Here is a 14,847-nt window from a genome sequence, read left to right as displayed (position 1 = left end):
GTGTTTCCCAAAGCCTAAGAGGACTTCCTCAAATGTCTTGTTTTGTCCACAACTCAAAGATATTCACTTTACTGTAACAGAGGAGTGAAGAAACTAGAAAATAATTCACGTATAGGAAGCTGGAATCAGAGAATTTTGTTTTTCTTAAAAAAAAATTGTTCATCAAAACCGTTGCCGATTAATTTAGTAGTTGACAACTAATCGATTAATCTTTGCAGCTCTAGATGCAACAGTGAATTGTTCTACACTGAACTTGGTGCATGCGTGTGTCCTCATGTATTGGCACGTGTAGTTGTGCTTTAACGTGTATATTTTTGTGCTTTTAGGTGCAATTGCAGCCACAGTGTTCATTGCCTTTTTACTTGCTCTCTACGCTGTCCTCTGGAAGTGCATGGTGTCGCCACCACCACAGCGGTAAAGGACAAACACAAGCCCCAACTTGACTTTGATGGAGCTTCAATTTGATTTTGTTGACACAGCGATCTTGCAAACAGCCATTCATTCACCTGCCTTTTAACGTCACACGTATGAACTTTGTATCACAGCTCATCAAAGAAAGACAAATCACCTCACTGCACTTTTCCACTTCATTTTTAATCGTGTTACTGTTTTTGTTGTAGTTGCCATGTGAACAAACTCATTTGCGTTTCCCTTTCAGAAGGCACAGCAAGGTGAGGATGAGAGTAAAACAGAGGACGTGTGTGTGAAGACTGGCTTCCAGGTTGAGAATATCTTGCGCCTGTTCAGCAGGTCATCTCGGATCTCAATTGTGTGCACTAAAGACTTTGCTCCCAGTCAGAGAAAGGCACCCGAGTAACAATATGCCACTGAACAAGATCCTCCTAATAGATCCAAAGATCAAACCACAAAAAAAACTGAGTTGATGTGTCACCTGTTTCCCTCAGCTCTACTGGCTGCTTGTGCTCCCGTTGACTCAAAGCTCCTTGTTTTGCAGGTCAGATCATGCTGCTTTTTTTTCTGTGAACTCTGCACTACTGAGGCAGCACCAATAAGCTGCGTGTCTGAGAGATAGATTGTGATAGTGGTTTTTTTAATACATGTTTGTGTGCATGTTTTGTACCTGCACCAAATTGACAGTTGTATTTAAAGCATGTCCTCTCTTCTGGCATTGTATTTCTTTTATATATTTTATTTTACAGTACATAATGGCATCAGTTCGTTCCATTTACATCAATTTTCTGTCCTCGCTTTTTAAAGATTTTTAGGGGAAATTCCTAAAGCTGCCAGGATGTTCAGGACAAACAGCCAATCTCCTCTGCTCCGAGTATTTGGACAGCATTTACTGTGGAGATCCGAAATGGATTTTATTTTCTATTTGTCCTCTGTTGTCTTCTTTGAAATTCCCACTTCACTCAGGCTGTTGTAACTACTGTATGACTTTTGACTCTATAATAACCTGTGACTTTTAAGTGGAATGTGAAAATTAATAAATGCTAAGATCTGTGACTGAGTCACAATTAGGTTAAACTTCAAATCAGACGCAATCCCTTGTTCTTCCTTTTTGTTTCATGGTGTATTTCTAATGTACCTTAAGCATGGACTGAGGAAAGACATGCTGTGTGATTCACCCGTACCAAATAACATAACATGTCTGGCTATGAACTGCATATTTGGTGGAAATTGGAGTCATAACTGTAGAGCAAAATATCAGTAGGAGGTTTCAGAAATTACTGAGTGGCCTGTTTTAACAAGTAGAGAAAGTTTACGTGTAAGAGTCCAGTAAGTTTTGATATTTGAGTCAGACTCTCGTCACAGTAAAAACAGACTTCTTACCCACTAGTCACTGATGGGCAGCTGCAGAAACAAATACTGGCCAATAACCCTTTTCCTCTTATTTTTCCTTTCTTCTTTCTAGCTTCTTTTAGCTATTACATCAATATGGTATACTACCTCCTACCGGATCATTCAATACAGTGTTTGATAGTCAATTATACATTTTGATAATGCCATACAAGTAATATAAAACAAAAAGTTCAAAAAAGATGCAAATCTTTTTAGATGTTCAGCTGTCTTTTAGATGTTCGTGCTATCAGTTGTATCAAGATAACATCTGTAGTTGCTTCACACTTCACTTTCTCTTGTGAAATTGTATACACTTTCACTTTGGACTGTATTGCCGTAGAAGCCATAAGTAGTTTAAGTTAAGTTTTGTAGTAAGTCTAAAATACTCTCCAGATCGCCTGCTGCTTTTCTGCACTACATACAGTATGTTATGATAAGCTGCATTTTCCAATCACATGTGCATATAGTATGTTAAAGTGTGGCATAAATACAAAAGCTTCACGTATTTACATTAGAAAGCTGCAGATTGACATTATGCCTAATAAACAAAGCATCTATTTACAGAAGTTTAACTGTTGAAAACATAGGACATAGATGTTTTGGGCCTAGTCTTTGACTTTATAAAGTCTCACTGAAGATATAACCATATATAACACTACTTGATTCCCGAAGCATGACTTGTTGTGCCTCAGACAAATCCTCCTCAATGGTGTGCATATAAGTCTTGTTTGAGATGCATGTTTGTTGAAGGGTTGTTCTGTCGCAGGACACTGTGACTGACTGTGGACAGTATTCTGTTTGGAGTGGCACACAGGAGAGTGACAAGGCTGAAGGAGAGGGCTGGGAACCAGGAGAGGGCAGCGTGTTCATGGGTTCAGCATCTCTCAGTGCCGTTGTTTCATCCAGAAGAGGTCTGGTATTCAGGATCTCAATGTTGCAGCATCTGCACTCCTCCACCTTCTGAGACTGCAGCTGCTCACTCGTCTGAGGGGATTATAATGATGTAAGGCACATAACTACGCATGATTTCAGATAATAAAAGCAGTGGGCCTAATGTGCACGGAATGGTGTGTGTGCATATTTGAATTAATCTCTGCAAAACACTAAGCAAGAAATGATGTAATTTGCTTACACAGTATCTCTCTGTGTGAAGATTAACGTGAGTGAAATAAGACAATTACTGATTAAAATGCAAGTAATATGGGCCACCTGAATCTCTTTGAACAAGTGTTAAATCTATTATAAACTCAAAACAATAAATCCCTTTTTGAAACCACTGGAGGGAGGACCTGATCAAATTCAGTTTGTTAAAATAGTTTATTATTTACATGCTCTCCAAAAAGAATAAAACGTATTTACGTATTAAACACATCTTAGGGTTCGCACATAGCAGTTGTTTCCTCTCTATGATTTGACTATTTTGGTTTGTCCATACCTCTTGCAGGAAGCTGTCAAACTCAGGAGTATTGATGTTCATACCAGCAGGATAAGTAAAGATATCCCTCAGCACACTCATCAGTCTGGAAGAGAAACAGAACAACAAAGAAGATGGAAGAGAGAGGTCATCTTCTGCAGAAATGAATGTTTAAGTAAAGTTTTAAAGTGCTCATATTATGCTTTTTGGCTTTTTGTTATAGGTTTACAAAGGGAAAAAGCCCAAAGTCCACCCAAAAGGCACTTACCATCTCCAACAGAAAACACTGTTCACAAACTGTTCCAAACAGCTCTGTTGTAGTCCAGCCTTTACTTCCGTGACTAACGCTCGTCACTTTGTAACACGTTATAATGCTCGCCTAGCTGCTAGCGTGGCACGCCCTCATACTCTGCTTCTGACTGGCTAGTAGTTCTTACCTAGGTCCTCCCAAAAAAGATGGAACAGAAGTGAGATGCCTCACTCTGTAGCTAAAACAGAGAGCTCAACACACAGGGTGAAAAGAGGAGCTGCAGCAATGTGCAGTACAACAAAAATATGGTGTTTTTTGAAAATTGAACCATGTAAGCCTATCTTGTTACAACCTCTAAATACAATTATGAACCTGAAAATGAGCATAATATGAGCACTTTAAAGATAAAGTTACTCACATTTTTCTTTGAGGCCACAGGAGAATGATGCAGCCCAGCAGTAACAAGATGGGAGTCAGTATCTTGGCCAGGTGAGCAGAGTCTACCAGAGCAAACAGAAGGTGAGGAGTTTACACAATCAACCAGTAAAATTCAAGTCTGTGTACTGGAATCTGATAACTTTTAAAGATTCTAAGAGAAAAAAAACAAAAAAGTAAAATAAATAAATATTGTTAAATTGTTGTATCTCTATGATTGCACTAAATGTTACGGAGCTCACAGTTGGTTCTGGTCCTGATAGTGATGTTGGTTGGTTGTCCAGGCCCCTCCTTAGTGAGAGCGCTCACAGAGAAAGCATACTCTTGGTTCTGCTGCAGACCCTCTATGGTCACAGACTTCCTCCGAGGGTCTGCCACCGACACGTTAAACAGATCTAGATTCACACAAGATTTCACATTTGTTTCTGTTTTTGTGTGTTGTTTTACAGTCATATTTTGCACATTTTCATCAAGAATTATTAACAGTGGACGCTTTCCTCTGCACCTACTTGCAGCATGACCTAGCAGCGTACCAGATCCTACTGCCTGTGCTGTAACCAGGTAACCAGTGATAAATGCCGAATGAGCCGGATCGTCTTCATCGTAACTCCACTCCAGCGTCACAGATGAACTAGTAATCTGAAAAGGTTCAACCAAACTCGGGGACTGTACAGATTCTGTGGAAAAGGTGGTTTTGAGGAAGGAAGACAGGTATAGTATTAAAGCAACAGACTTTACAACAACTCATATTAAGCTACTGAGACGTTATCTGTCAGAATCTGCTGCAAAAACTTCAGTTTGATCGCTTTGTGGTCTTTTTTTTTTTTTATTATTTTCACGCCTTCTTGTCCCTTCTTCCTCTGCTCTGCATATCTGGTAAGATGGTGTCTTGTGTAAAGATGAAATCTGGAGAATGTCCTCAGAGTCTCTGATCAAGTTTCCGGTGTCAAAACTTTAGCTGTTACACCTTATTTAATGTTTCATTTTTAACCATGTGCTCCAGACCTCATCTCTTCTGCAGTATGTCTTACCATCCTCTGGAACAACACCTGAAACCCCTCTACTGAACCAGCAAAACACCTGATTGACCTCTTGAAGAAATACTGTTGTCAGATCCACACAAATACCAGAACACAGCCACACACATTTCCAGTACAAATGCTCAATAAATAATACCACTCACTGAGCTCTTGTGAGTATCCAGTCTGTACCTCAAGTAGTCGGTGTCCATTTTCTGTGCATCCGTAGATTTTAAATGTATACCTACAACCTGCTTTGAAATTTCCTGCAAAATAAAAGTGTATGACATTAAATGACAACATAGGAAAAACTTAAAGGGTGCATTTACACTAAAGGAAAACCACGAAACAGAAACTTACTAGCAGGTAGGAACAATGTGTTGTTTCCCTCTGGCACCTTCAGCCATTGCAGAGTGCAAGGCACTGTGTTTCCCATGATGCACCACTCCACTGTATAGCCACAGGTGGCAGAGTCCTGCTCCACCCAGGACAGATTAAAACCAGTAGCTGTGCTGCTGCTCAACCGCTTCTTTACTGGGAGGATTTCTGGACAGAGACACAAATTTCAGACTGTGATGTTGCAACCCGAAGGGTATTAGTGAGGGTAAATTCAAAAAAGCAATATAAACTAAAAATCTACACGGGGACACTTGCAGACTCAGACTGAAAACCTCCACCAACACTGAACTAAGAGAATCTCAGCTGATTCCACATGCGTTGCTCACCTCCATCGTCCCCCTGTGGGATGGTGATGTGAGCAGGGATGGTGGAGCCGGTGTGGACAACAGCTTGGACACTGAAGTCATACTGTCCCGGATCGATGGAGACCTCTGCCTGGGTTTGTCCACTGTCCTTCCACTCAGTCCAGTTTTGGCCTTCCTGCAACCACTGAACTATGTAGCCTTGGATGTTCACTGTGACTGCTGACCCAGGAACATGCTGGGAACAAAGGTGGTCATGGAAGTTGGGAAAAGTTCATGCTGTCGTGACATATATGCCCTAAACCAGAGTTTGTGTGCTATTACGCCAGTATTTGTGCCAAAAAAAAAAAAACATTTGGAGAAAAATAGACAAGCATAGAGTCTTACTGGAGTCCAAAATAGAGTAACTTGACGAGTCATCGTGTCGGACAGCTGCTTTATTCTCCTCCATACATCCAAGGTCACCAACGGATCTGAGGAGATCACATGAACTTGATGATCACATACTAGTACACTACTTGTATGTACTAAGACTATAGTAGTACCAGTAGTTAATAACCTGCCCTTAGCTCAACTGTTTATTGTCTGATTAAAACAAAGTGTATATAAAGAAAGAAAAGGAATTGGCTGAGGAAAATTAACTTTCCTTGTGGTTGTGTGGTCAAAGTTGGATATCATGCAACCAGGATGTCAGGGTTCATAAATGTTCAGGTTAATTTATTTCCTGCTTTAATCCCAGCCTGAAATAGCTTTTTTTTTTTTTTTTTTTTTATTTCAACTTGGTCTGAGCATGGTCTTGACTCTTACTTAATTGAACTCGGACTTGACCACACCCTTTTATACACCACATTTTCCAGGTAATACACCCTTTTTTTTTTGTAATACACCCTCACAGGTAATGAAGGATATGGGCTGTGTCCAATCTCCCCAGAGCCTGCCATTGGCACAGCAGCGTACTCTGGTAGAGTAGCACGTGTTGGGAAGCAGATGTTCCAGTTTGACTTGGCAGAGACCACTCGCATTATTGCAACTCAGCTGTTACAAATACACAGACGGAAGGTAAAAAAAAAAAAAAAAAAAAGAAATTTTCAACTTTCAATTCTGCAGTGTGAATATTTTAGTTAAACTAATTAAACTCACCTCAGTGGTGCTGTCTGAGTCTGTAGTGACCTGACAGAGGAGGTTCAGTTGGGTCAAGTTCCCTGGGACGATCCAGGAAACAGTGGTGTGTGTTGACCCAGGGTTCACTCTGTTCACCTCCACAACAGGAAAGACTAACGGAAACACACACACTCATACAATTCAAAGTTCATCTCAATGTGGTTGTGCAATGAACATTGAAACAACACGATTACTAAACCAGCACTAATTTCACTACATTGTTGAGGGCATATACTGTATATTCCATATTCAGTTTATATGTTTGAGTCACTTCTGACCTCTGTCAGAGATGTTGAAGCTATAACTCTCTGTCTCCTCTCCCAGCTGGTCCTTCACCACCAAACTGATGTTGTATTCTTCCAACTGCGGGACGGCCGGGAAAGTACAAGATGACTGCTCGCAGTTGATGGGAGCCTGGTCGGAGTTCCTGTGTTTTCAACAGCAAAGAAGGGAATGGGAAAAGACTTATGAGACATCCAACAGAACTGTTTGTTTTGGGAATGGTTAAAGAACAAACAACCCTTTCTGGAGTGTTGTCAAGCAGAGTATGGTATATGTTTGTTGTCTTGTTTTAAGGGAAGCTCCAAATATATTAAACATACATTTTATATTTGAACTCTCATTGTTTACCTTTATTAAATATATCAATATAATGTATCAAAGAAATCCCCTTTGGGCCTGTCTGCACAATGTGTCCCACCATGATGCTGAGAAGTTCTGTCCTATATATAGTGTTGCCTTTTCATCTGTTTACAGAACAAGCAACAGTCTAATTATGACTTATATTCCTATTTAACTTCATAGCAGAGCAACATAGAAATGTGGCAAACATTTGAGTTCGTACACGTATCAAAGAGGGAGGTGGAAGAATGTTTTGGTATTGTGTGCACTTACTCTAAGTGGATAGTGTGTGTTTGCTTGTTGCGATCATACGGGTCTCGTTTTCTGCCCGATTCCCAGGTGCAAATGACAGTTGTCATGTCTGAGGTCGCACAGCTGAGGTTTCTGGGCTTCTGGGGAGGAACTACAGCACCCACACTCACATACATATATATGTAAAAGTTCTTTGGAAAAATAATATTGAAGAAATGTCAAGAATGTAAATAAAAATAATAGAAATACAAACTTACAACTGATGTAGTTCCAGGCATAACCGATCCCGCCTGTTGCATTATTGCAAGAGAGTGAAAGACGTTTAATCAACCCTGTTGGGATGGTCAGGTTATCTACAGCGATAGCCTTGACTCCAGCTCCAATGCTGATAAGAGGGTATTTTTTGCTGTTCAAGATCATGCTAGTAATATCGACTCCTCTTGGGTAAACACAGCAGAACATGGCACTGGTGTGCTCTCTCATTATCCGCTCGCAGGGGAAGATCTTGGTCTCAACCTTCATCTGGGCTCCTACAGGTCACAGAGCAGAGTTATAGCACAGCATCTGGCACAGCAGTGTGTACAAGCAGGGGTGCTGTGTCTATAATCCCTGATATGAACTCTCATCACCCCCCAGTGCAAAACTTTAGACAAGTGAAAAACCTTATGTATCATTAAAGCAAAAGCAGAAAATTACACTATTGTATCACCTCCACAAAAAATAAACAACAAAAAAGTAACCAATCCAAGTTTATTGTGAAGAGGCTTTGAGTAGTGCATTGCAACAGACATTGGCAATAACTGCAACAGTTGAGAAACACGGATATATAAAGATTGGGGAAATGAAAGAGAACACAAACTATTGCTTATTTGATTATATGACCATGATTTTTTCAGTGGAACTGTGCACACAAGAAACTGACCATTTTATGTATTCTTTTGTAGTTTTTTTACTCATGTACAATTAAAAACCATAGCATCATCTCACCATGGTTGGTTATCCAGTTGCTCCAGGGACTCGGGACAGACTGATTATAGAAATGTCGTATTCTGACTGAGTGATCGACGCACTCCAGAGGCAGATCAGAGGTCCATGTCCATGTGTATTCATCTGAATCCACGGAGATTAAACTCAGATTTCTCTAGAATAACAAAAACAGGGAAACATTGTACATTAATTGCACAGTAACTTGTGATTATGCATAATATCCCAACAGTAAATGCTCTTAAATGTAGGATAATACCAGAATGCAACTATAGAGCCTAAACAACACAAAACCCAGACAACAAATCCTTCAGTACTCACATTGTAAATGACGTTGTAGTTTTCAGTGCGGCTGACCTGGACCTCATAAATGTCGCCCCTGCTGTGGTTAACCAGCCAGCTCACCACAAGGCTTTGCTCGTCACTGATAGCCTGCAGATAAATGATGCTCGGGCTTGGCGGCCAAACTGGCACACAATATATGTAGTTACAGGACATATTTGAGGAGTTTTAATATAGATGAGAGCATTTTAATAAACCAAACTCACCAGTGTCCACGCAGCATCCACTGTAATCCTCAGAAAATATTAGATAGAACCTAACCAGGTTAATCAAGGATATTCTGAAACGTATCATCCTGTTAATACAGAAATGATCAGAGCTAAATCAGAGTGACATGCTGGCCATTCACTGCATGCACTAACTGCAAGTCCCATGAGTCAGTGGTTAAATGCACCCTGCCTACTCATGGTGTAAAAGTCATGATGTAACATCGGAAGCCATGGGAGGTGTGTAAATGTCAAACTGATGTTGCTTTGTTGTGTTTTATGCAAGAAAAAATCTAAATACACTAAACACACAGATTTTTGCCAATAGTTTTATAGTCAGCACAGTATTGATATGGCACAACAAAATTCTGATTACAGAGATTACAAGAGAAAACATATCAAACAAAAATATTATTAATGTGGACAGTAAATGAAGCAATTTACACACAATAAATTATCAGAAAAGGAGAAAACATACAGCCATTCTTTACAGAAATCACTTACAGTATCAGATAGCAATATATTTGGCACTTGAGTGAGAAAAATAACAATTGGAATATAAGTTCCTCTTTCAACATAGTGTGCATAGGTAGCCTTTCCATAAAACTATACATATATTTAATATTTATACAATAATGTCAGTATACCTTTATTGTCTTTTAGATCAAGATCCCCTATAAATATTATTAAAGGATCACATGGAGAAATCCATACATAGTTTGGGGAAGGGCTCAATTGGCTTCTCAAATATTTCCATTTTCTTTTAAGTGCTTAGGGGAAAATAACATCAATACTTTGTCCTGATATCCTGGTACTTTAGGTTCCAGTGTTTGGGGTACAAATGTACCTCTGCCATCAACCAAGTGCAACCATGGTAGAAGTAAAAACTTGGGCTACCAGTATCGAAGCTGATTTACAAAGAATTTGTTTGCAAAAAGGCACAATGGCTTTATGATGCAGGAAGAGAATTATTAATGGCCACCACACACACGGATAAAGGCACATATATCTGTGTATATTTCCTCCCTGCAACGGTTCTCTTATTTGATTAATCAAGTTTTTCAAAATGAAAACAAACACACACATATACACAAACACATATAAGAAACAGATATATTATTTTGGGTCCAGTTATATGTCGGGCAGCTTGCATTGCTCGTTTCTCTGTAAAGGTTCTCAGAGATAAACAATGTTCTCCTCGCTTCCCTCCTCCCCGTTCTGTCCTTCAAGAGAGAGGTAGGCCTGCGGGGGAAGGAGGGGTGTAAGAGAGAGAGACGAGGAGTAGACATCCTCATAAAGTCTGTGACCTGTGACCTCTGACCTCCAGGGACCTAGGGATCGCCTGTCCAACGGTGGGCTGAAGTCTGCTAGAAGAACAGAAGAACAACAGAAACGCTTAAGAAGAATTTCATGTTTTGGAGGGAGATACGTTTTTTTACCTACAGCTAGTCTACATTGATGACGGTTCATTTACGGGACAGTTTCGGGTCGCTGGAAATTCCGCTGGATGTCCCTTCAATTTTCGCTTTTCTTTTTAAGAAACTTTAATCTCCGGTCGCATCAAGCAACATTAACCGGAAACTCAGAGCAACGTTACAGGCTGAAAATAATGTTTTTTATATTAATATATTTTTTAATTTGGATCGTGATTCGTGCAACAAGGCAGGCCTGCTTGGTTCGTTCGTGGAATGATTGTAAAGATTTACAAAGAATGTTTCCGGCATTTAACTATCCAACTGGGATGTTTTAGGACCGATTGGTGAGGATTTGCTATGGACAAAATACACACGGCGATACACAGGTAAAAACAAATTACGTTTAACCATGTGTTCAGCTAATTTAAAATTGCTCGCGGTACTGTATTGTGTGAACAGTTAACTTAATTTAATATTGTATAAGGCGCTTTATTTTGCAGGGTGCAAATGTTCCACCAAATCGATTTCCTTTCCGAGAACATTTTTACAGAGTCACCGTCGCCGCATCTGGAGCTTAGCGCCGCCCAAGACGATTGTGATTGGTTTAAAGAAATGCTAACAACCCCTGACCGTTTATTCTACTACCCAGGAAAGTTGTTTGGACTAGCCAGACCTTCCTCCGCAGTACTGTGGAGATAGGTCTGGCAATGCGAGACTAACCTACAGCAAAATGATGGACATACAGTACAGCATACTATATGAGGGGTTGACAAATGGCTGCATGTTGTTTGCTGTCCATTACTATACATTGGAAGGAATATAAGTACACCTACTGTTGTTGGTCTTTTGTGGCTGTGCAGTGACCCTGCTGCTGAAGGGGTGGATGGTGTCATTCAGAGGCCGGGGGCAGCCGTGGTTGTTGCTGTAGTTTGGGTATGTCAGACCATCCGGAGGCTGTTTGCTGTGTGCCTGGCTCAGCAGGGTGTTGAGGCTGTTGTAGAGGCTGGCACTAAGGCCGATATTAGCGGTGTAGCTGGAGCTGTTGAGAGGGCTGTCATGGTTGTTAATCGGAGCAGAGAGCAGACACTGGTGCTGGTTGTTGTTGGCAGGCTGGTGGATGTGGTTCTGCTGGAGGGAGGAAAGTAAAGCCACCTCGTTCTTGTACACTGAACAGTTAGCATCCAGGCTGCCTGAGCGGCTGTGGCTGGACACCTGGGAAATTGAAACAACCCCAGAACAAGCAGAGGTGACATGGGTTGCTTAGCAGTGTGCAGTGTTTTATATCTAGAGAAACAGGGGAATGACATACAGCAAAGGGCCGCAGGTCGGAACCGAACCCGCGGCCGCTGCGCTGAGGACTGAGTCTCTGTATATGGGCGCATGCTCTAACAGCGGAGCTACCCAGGTGCCCATTTCTTTGCTTTTTGATTGATCAGATCCACACAAACATCATCATCTCCACTCCACACGTTCCTCATCTTTCTCTTCATTACTGTACCTTCACCTTCCTGCCTCTCCTCTTCCCTTTCTTACCTTGTATCCATCCATTTGTATCGTAACGGGCAGGCTGCTCTGGCGGTTGTGTCTCCAGGTCTGCAGTAGCCGCTGCTGGGCTTCGATCTTCTCCTTCTCCCTCTCAACACTCCTCTGGCCCTCCCTCAGTCGGTCCAGATTTTGCTGATACTCCAGCAGCTGAGCGTTCAGCTCCTCACGCTCGCAGCGCAGACGCTCGGCCTCTAGGAGGCACTGCTGCTCCCGCTGCGCCAGCACACTGTCCTGTTCACACTGGAGACACACAGGGCACATTCACATCGGAAAGTTGAGGCACCGTTTATCTCTTTTTCTGTGGATACAATAGAGTTGCTACAATTACTGCAGATTCATGTGCAAATTGGGTGTTAGATATGCAGGGTTAGTTAGGGTAGGGGTGTGCAGGGTTAGGGTAAGTATCAATCTAACCTTTAGCATTTTTACAGCTTTTAGTGATCATATTTCTTTATTTTTGGGTTAATTTTATTATTTGTTTGTGTATTTTTGTTGAACCTGCACTTAGCTAAACACAAGCAAAAGTCGATAGTTGATAGAAAAAAAACATCACATTTTGGTGTTGGTCAACTGGTACATTTGTACACATGTATTAGGATTGTCGTGGGGTGGCAATATTTCCGTGGTTGGCATCTTCCACTATGTCAGATTATACCTTGCATGCGTTGCGTTTAATGTAAGTCAAGTATATGTGCTGCAAATGTTTAGGAACTAATTAGCCAGTAAACCTAATGTACAGGCAGAAAGTCCCAGCTGGGGTTAAAAAAAGTTACATTTCACAACAAAATAAAATCTGAACAGTACTGCACATCATGTACTGATCATATATATATATATATATATATATATATATATATATATATATATATATATATATATTATAAAAATATCTGATCAGGGAGAGGTGAATTTACAGGTCATAGGGTTTGTTATATGTGACAGCCTTCACTTTTCATGTCGACGGAATTAAATTATAATCTGACTGTTTCTATTAATTTCATAAAATGGTAATGAGATGTGATATGATTAGAAACTGGCAAAGATGAAAGATATGGGTGAGGCCTCAACGTGCTCAATGCTAACCTAACATTTTCTTTTGTGTAAAGCCAAACTGCGTCAGATGAGAACAACAGAAAGAGACAGGAGAGCCAAAGAAGTGAGACACATGAGAGTCCATTCAACTCAGAACATCAGCATGAGGCTTACTTGTTGTTTCTCTCTGGCCAGACACTCTTTGTCCCAGCGTTGCTGCTCCTGTCTCACCTTCACGTGGAGTTTCTTCATCTCATCCACCTTATCTTTCTTCCTCTCTAAACCCTTTTTTTCTACTTCCTCTTTCTTCTTATCGATGCTCCTCTGCTTCTCCTGCTCCTGGATAAAGACGGAAACTGGTTTAATATTTTCTTACATTATTTCAAAAAGAAACAACAGAATTCTAGTCTAACTTCCCTAAAAAATATTTATTTTAACATGAATATCATGTAACTCATACCAGACTGTTTTGGAGGGAAGTGAGGGTTCGGAGCGGGGGTCTTTCTCCCTCCTGAAGAAGGAGTTTCTGGACTTCATAGCAGCTGTCCTGGAGGGTCACAGCAGCCTGCCAACACAAGGAGGAGACACCTGATCACACTCCAGTTACTAATCCTGTCCTTTCACAAAGACTAACTTTCACTCGTGCATTCAGCAACAGATACTGAAACTTGTGTCTTTTCTCACCTGCAGACTATAGAGAAGCTGAGTCAGACTCTGAACGCTCTCTGCCACCTACAGAAAACAGTGTTATTAAAGGGGAACAATAATGCATATGTATTTTATTAAAAAACATGACTCATGGGAAACTATGGTGGTTGGACCTTTAACAGTGTCCCTTTGGTGTCTCCTCGTCTCAGCTCGACAGCAGAGCTCCACAACACGCTGTCTAGCCCCGTCAGCTCGCTGTCTGACCCAAGAGAGGTGGAGCTCATACTGAGCGTGCTCAGATAATCCGCTGTAGCAACAAGAAAAGAAGTGGTTCACTCATATCATTAAAAGGTCAAGTAGTGTGTCATCTTAAGGACAATCATCACAAAATGGCATTCAGAATTCCGGTGTATATCTGTGACTCACGCTCAGAGGGAGACTCCTGAATGCTGCTGCCGTGGCTGTTGTAGCTGCAGCACTCTGGTCCTTGGACCGGAGAGCTCGGACCTTTTACGGTAAGGCCATCACGAGCCTGCAGAATGGTGATCAGGTTCTCCGCTGCACAGTAGCAAAACTCATGATTATTCTGTTATCCAAATGCCAACCAACAATGACAATAACATAAACCTACAGTATACAATACAGTGATAAAGTATACTTTTAATCATTTGTTTAATTATTTAGTTGCACTTTAATGTTGTTACGATATTGTATGTGACTGTCTTATTCATATTGATATTTGCAGAGTAATTCTATTAAGTTTGTAAATCTAATACACAATTCTAAATAAAACAAATGTTTAATATCTATTTGTTCCAATACAGTACTGTTGACCAAAGTCAATAAAGAGATAAAAATTATGAAGGTGCAAGTTTTTATAGCAGACATTTTGACTTTGTTATAGCAGGAAAGGACTAATAGAATTAACTAAAGTTATGATGGCATTATTTAAGTGTCCCGGGAAGCCATACATGGTTAGTATTCTTTCAGATGAACAGGGACCTGAAAATGGCAAAACT

General features: G+C 40.7%; 2 protein-coding genes across 11 annotated transcripts in view; both read right to left on the bottom strand.

Annotated features, from left to right (window-relative positions):
* Positions 1–573: 573 nt before the first annotated feature.
* osmr (oncostatin M receptor) lies at positions 574–9,344 on the bottom strand. Of its 2 annotated transcripts, none has more exons than XM_028578913.1 (17): positions 9,189–9,344; positions 8,962–9,107; positions 8,644–8,797; positions 7,914–8,186; positions 7,678–7,807; positions 7,062–7,210; positions 6,763–6,896; positions 6,516–6,657; positions 6,010–6,095; positions 5,647–5,860; positions 5,282–5,467; positions 5,086–5,187; positions 4,412–4,579; positions 4,145–4,297; positions 3,886–3,967; positions 3,239–3,323; positions 574–2,787 (listed from the first exon to the last, which is right to left on the bottom strand). In XM_028578913.1, exons 1-17 carry the CDS (start codon positions 9,274–9,276, stop codon positions 2,422–2,424), a joined length of 2,658 nt encoding a protein of 885 aa, XP_028434714.1. In that variant the 5' UTR covers positions 9,277–9,344; the 3' UTR covers positions 574–2,421. The 2 variants fall into 2 exon arrangements, with proteins under 2 accessions (XP_028434714.1, XP_028434715.1); XM_028578914.1 differs by having other exon boundaries at positions 4,436–4,579.
* Positions 9,345–9,521: 177 nt separating this feature from the next.
* The window catches only part of LOC114555683 (rho guanine nucleotide exchange factor 28), a 39,687-nt gene continuing 34,361 nt past the window's right edge, over positions 9,522–14,847 (bottom strand). For 7 of the 9 annotated variants that reach the window (XM_028578257.1, XM_028578261.1, XM_028578259.1 and 4 more), the window contains 8 exons: positions 14,255–14,386; positions 14,002–14,135; positions 13,865–13,912; positions 13,641–13,745; positions 13,355–13,519; positions 12,137–12,388; positions 11,437–11,815; positions 9,522–10,555 (listed from right to left, as the gene is read on the bottom strand). In XM_028578257.1, the coding sequence (XP_028434058.1) occupies positions 10,365–10,555; positions 11,437–11,815; positions 12,137–12,388; positions 13,355–13,519; positions 13,641–13,745; positions 13,865–13,912; positions 14,002–14,135; positions 14,255–14,386 (1,406 nt within the window). In that variant the 3' untranslated portion in view covers positions 9,522–10,364. The remainder of the gene's footprint in view (positions 10,556–11,436; positions 11,816–12,136; positions 12,389–13,354; positions 13,520–13,640; positions 13,746–13,864; positions 13,913–14,001; positions 14,136–14,254; positions 14,387–14,847) is intronic. The other 2 variants (XM_028578258.1, XM_028578260.1) reach the window with 2 other exon arrangements.

This window comes from Perca flavescens, chromosome 5 (assembly GCF_004354835.1).
Source record: "Perca flavescens isolate YP-PL-M2 chromosome 5, PFLA_1.0, whole genome shotgun sequence".
Classification (NCBI taxonomy): Eukaryota; Metazoa; Chordata; class Actinopteri; order Perciformes; family Percidae; genus Perca; species Perca flavescens.
This window is presented reverse-complemented; position numbering and strand designations above follow the sequence as displayed.

Coding starts and splice junctions, on each gene's coding strand:
- osmr (XM_028578913.1), bottom strand. CDS start 9,276: ATGATACGTTTCAGAATATCCTTGATTAACCTGGTTAGGTTCTATCTA. Junction 5,188..5,281: donor CACATTGTTCCTACCTGCTA/GTAAGTTTCTGT, acceptor TTTATTTTGCAG/GAAATTTCAAAGCAGGTTGT. Junction 3,968..4,144: donor TATCAGGACCAGAACCAACT/GTGAGCTCCGTA, acceptor TTGCTCTGGTAG/ACTCTGCTCACCTGGCCAAG.